General features: G+C 33.4%; 1 protein-coding gene across 3 annotated transcripts in view; it reads right to left on the reverse strand.

Annotated features, from left to right (window-relative positions):
• LOC107754596 (tropomyosin alpha-1 chain-like) overlaps nucleotides 1-2,714 on the reverse strand; it is a 21,797-nt gene extending 19,083 nt beyond the window's left edge. The window contains exon 1 of one of the 3 annotated variants that reach the window (XM_016571103.1): nucleotides 2,349-2,714. In XM_016571103.1, coding sequence (XP_016426589.1) covers nucleotides 2,349-2,462 — 114 coding nt within the window. In that variant the 5' untranslated portion in view covers nucleotides 2,463-2,714. The remainder of the gene's footprint in view (nucleotides 1-2,348) is intronic. The other 2 variants (XM_016571102.1, XM_016571101.1) reach the window with 2 other exon arrangements.
• Nucleotides 2,715-3,864: the final 1,150 nt, after the last annotated feature.

A 3,864-nucleotide genomic window follows, 5' to 3' on the forward strand; every position in this document is an offset into this window, starting at 1 on the left:
TATATATATATATATATATATATATATATATATATATATATATATTAATACAATATACAATATGAGGATTGTTACTGCATGTGAGAGCCAAGCTGCAGTTCTAAATAATATAATAAATATAATATAATATATAAATTACAGTTTAGATCTAGTGAATCCAACATATTTGTTAATCTGTTTTGTAAGCATTTGTTGTTGTTAAAATTAATTTATGCAAGATATTAATACCAATAACGTAACAGCTGATTTTAATTATTAAGACATTTTAATTAAAAATAAAATTAATAATTAATTTTTATTATTAATAAGAGAGTAATGTTTTTATAAAAAAAAACTTTTATTCAAAATATTTTATATAATTTATTAATATGTCATTTTGTAATTATTTTATTTATTTCCATTGTAATGTGTAGAATTGCACATGCAATTTTGACCTTTTACTCCCAAAAACTTGCTATTCTGCATACAACAATCAGAGTTAAAGTAAATAACATAAACATAAATAGTTAAAAAGATAATCACACTTAAATGTGTAACTAGTAAAAATTATCAATAAAGAAAAATAATTAAATGCAAAAATATTCACTCTTAAAAATAAAGTTTCCAAAAGAGGTGATGCCATAGAACAGGGTTCCTCAAATCTTGCCCTGGAGGGCCAATGCGCTGCAGAGTTTAGCTCCAACCCTGATCAAACTCACCTACCTGTGATTTTCTAATGATCCTGAAGACATTAATTAGCATGCTCAGGTGTGTTTGATTAGGGTTAGAGCTAAACTCTGCAGGAAAGTGGATCTCGTGGGCCAGATTTGAGGATCCCTGCCATAGAAGAACCATTTTTGGTTCCCCAAAGAACCTTTCAGTGAACAGTTCCTATAAGAACCACTTTTGTCTTGGTGAAGAACATTTTACAAATCTAAAGAACCTTATTATATAAAGAACCTTATGTGGAAGGGCAAGGTCACATGGAAGGTCAAGGCTATTAAACGAGTGTAGTAAGGATTTTGACATGGAATAGGCAAACTCAAAAATTTCCAGGCATCCATGTAAAGATTAGCTCACTGATGGAAATGAAAATGTTTAGAATTCAGACATGTTGTATCTCTGGAATGTTTGGGGATGTTGAGAGATTTGTGAGATGCTGCACTCCAGAGAGCCGTAAACAACTCCAAACACAGAGAAACAGCTGGCATATGGCATATATATAATTCTGGATTATTCCTGTGCTCCCTATAGCCCTCACTATCCCCGCGGATGCCCGGAATGTCTGGGAATCAATCCTCCCTCCTTCAGTTTCCCTTAGTCAATATTGCAAAAAATATAGAGAATTATTTACATTTAGAGATTTCTCTGGCTGCTACACTCTTAAAAATAAAGGTTTGCACTGATGGTTTCATGAAGAACCTTTGATATCCATGGAATCTCTCCATTCCACAGAAAAAAAGGTTGTTTATAGTGTCGTCTTATAATCAGGGTCGTCTTATATTCGGGCCAATGCGGTACATACATAAAAACATTGGAACTTTATAAGTGTAGGTCCCTAATTTAAGCATGTTACATAGGGTGAATTCAGGTAAACTGGCCAGTTTATCCACATTTTAGAACAACAGTAATGTGATAAAACTGAAATAACACAAATGGAAGTCTAGGAATGATGTAATGATCAAAACGTAGCACTATTCACTCTGGACATTCATCAGCCAACTTCATGAGTTTCATCCTGGGATGCATTTAAACTGAAGAAAGAACACTGCATTGGACACTTGTTTGTTATTTGCACTGGACACTTGCACTGGACACTCCAGTGGACACTAGCACAAAAATCTTAAAACTATTTGGAAAAATACATACATACATGTACATACAAAATGGGATTTATATACTGTATTTTATATAATTTCTGATGAAATAATTTATATTAAACAATTTTGCAGAAAAATCCTGAAAAAATGTGTAGGATTTACTTTCAAACAATCTTCAATCAGAAATTGCTAGTAAATTTCACAAATAATTCCAAAGAAATGGCAAGTATCGTTGAATTAAATGTGAAATTTTGAAGTAGACTGAATTAGTTACTTGTATAATGTGCTTGAACAATCTTTGTTTAAAAATCTTTTTTTAGTGTTCAAAACTAATTTTAATCAGTTAAATAGTAGTCTTTAGAGTAAAAGATTTTTAAAAATCATGAAAAATATAATTTCAGTAAAGTGTCAAAACTTTTAAATAACATATATGAAAGTAAAACCATCTGATAGCATCACTGTACAATGGCACCACAAGCTCTTTCTGTAAGGATCGTCTCACTGAACTATCCATCAGTTCTAGTCATCAGTCTCACATGCGTGTCTCACCTGTTTGCACTTGTCTTCTGATGCCTTCTTATCAGACTCGGCCTGCTCTGCCCGGTCGATTGCGTTCTCCTTATCCAGCTTCAGCATCTGCATCTTCTTCTTAATGGCCTCCATTCTGCTCTGTCTGCTCTTGGAGTTTCTTACCTGAGAGAGAACGAAGAGGAAACCGAGAGCGCCGGGATCTAGAGCAAAGCCAGACAGAGAGAGAGGAATCACAGTGCTTTTCCTCGTCAGATGAGGAGGTCGAGTGACACCAGAGAGAGGGAGGGAGAGAGTCCACACTGAAACGCGACGCTCCTGCCGATGGTTTAAACCTGAGGTGGAGGAGATGAGTCTCTTTCCCTGGTGGCCTCCACCTCCCCTGTATGAACCCCTTCCTCAACACACACACACACAAGAACCAAAATGTGCAGCTCCCCCTCCTCAAGCAAACCTTTTACCCACAGAACGTCTCAAAGTCAGCCGATTCCCTTATTTGGCGCGAGTACATGAAGCAAGATGTGCTTCAGAGAGTTTACTGGCTCCACATGCATGCCTCATTAAACAAGTCAAACTGACCCTGTTTACTTCCTTAAAACAGTCCTGGTCTTATTTTGAATGATATATCAATGCACAAAAGTGTCTTAGTGGTTTATCAAATTACAGTCACTTGCTCTGATTCTAAAATGACTTTCCTCATCAGTCTCTTTTATCAACATTCTGGTATTTAACCCACATTTGTCATGATTTAATCGATATAATAAATAATATAATTCACACTGTATTTTTCATCATTGAGTGTCCTGTTTCAATCAGAAATATCACAAAATGTCTCAAAAATCTATGTGGTTAGTTTCGTAATGAATGAATGAATTAAAATATATTTAATTTAGAACATTTAAATATGTAAACAAAAAAAATAATTTAGCACAAAAAACTCTATGTGGTTAAATAAATAAATGCACAAGGGGATATAGTTTATATAATCTATTATTAAATAATGAATTTAGAACATTTAAATATGTAAACAAAATGTAATGTAACACAAAAAATGTTATTATTAAAAAATATAAATGACAGTGAATTTAACGGTAAAAGACTGTAAAAATGCTACAGTAAAAACCTGTTAAATGGTTAACAGTAAATTCCCCTATTATATACGGTGAAAAACTGTATTGGACATTACATGTAATTTTACGCTAGTATACCGTTTTTGGAAGTGAAAAAGACGTATAATTTACGGTGAATAACCGTAAATTGACATTCCCAGAATTCCCTGCGTTACATTTCAAATTTGATGTTTTTTTGTTGAAATAACTATGTTTATTCTTAGTTTTTTCTTATCAGTTTTGTATATTAGGGTTGTGTGTTACACCTAATGTTGAATGTTTATTGCATTATTTCAGTTTCATGTGTGTTACCATGATGGTGTTTAGCGTTTGTGTGAATGACACTGTGCACCTTCTATATATGTTATTATTTAAAAGCTGCTTGTGATGGGCTTTGGTTCATCATGTGACTTTCTCATCACCACCTG

This window comes from Sinocyclocheilus rhinocerous, unplaced genomic scaffold, assembly GCF_001515625.1.
Source record: "Sinocyclocheilus rhinocerous isolate Xijiao unplaced genomic scaffold, SAMN03320098_v1.1 scaffold472, whole genome shotgun sequence".
Lineage (NCBI taxonomy): Eukaryota > Metazoa > Chordata > Actinopteri > Cypriniformes > Cyprinidae > Sinocyclocheilus > Sinocyclocheilus rhinocerous.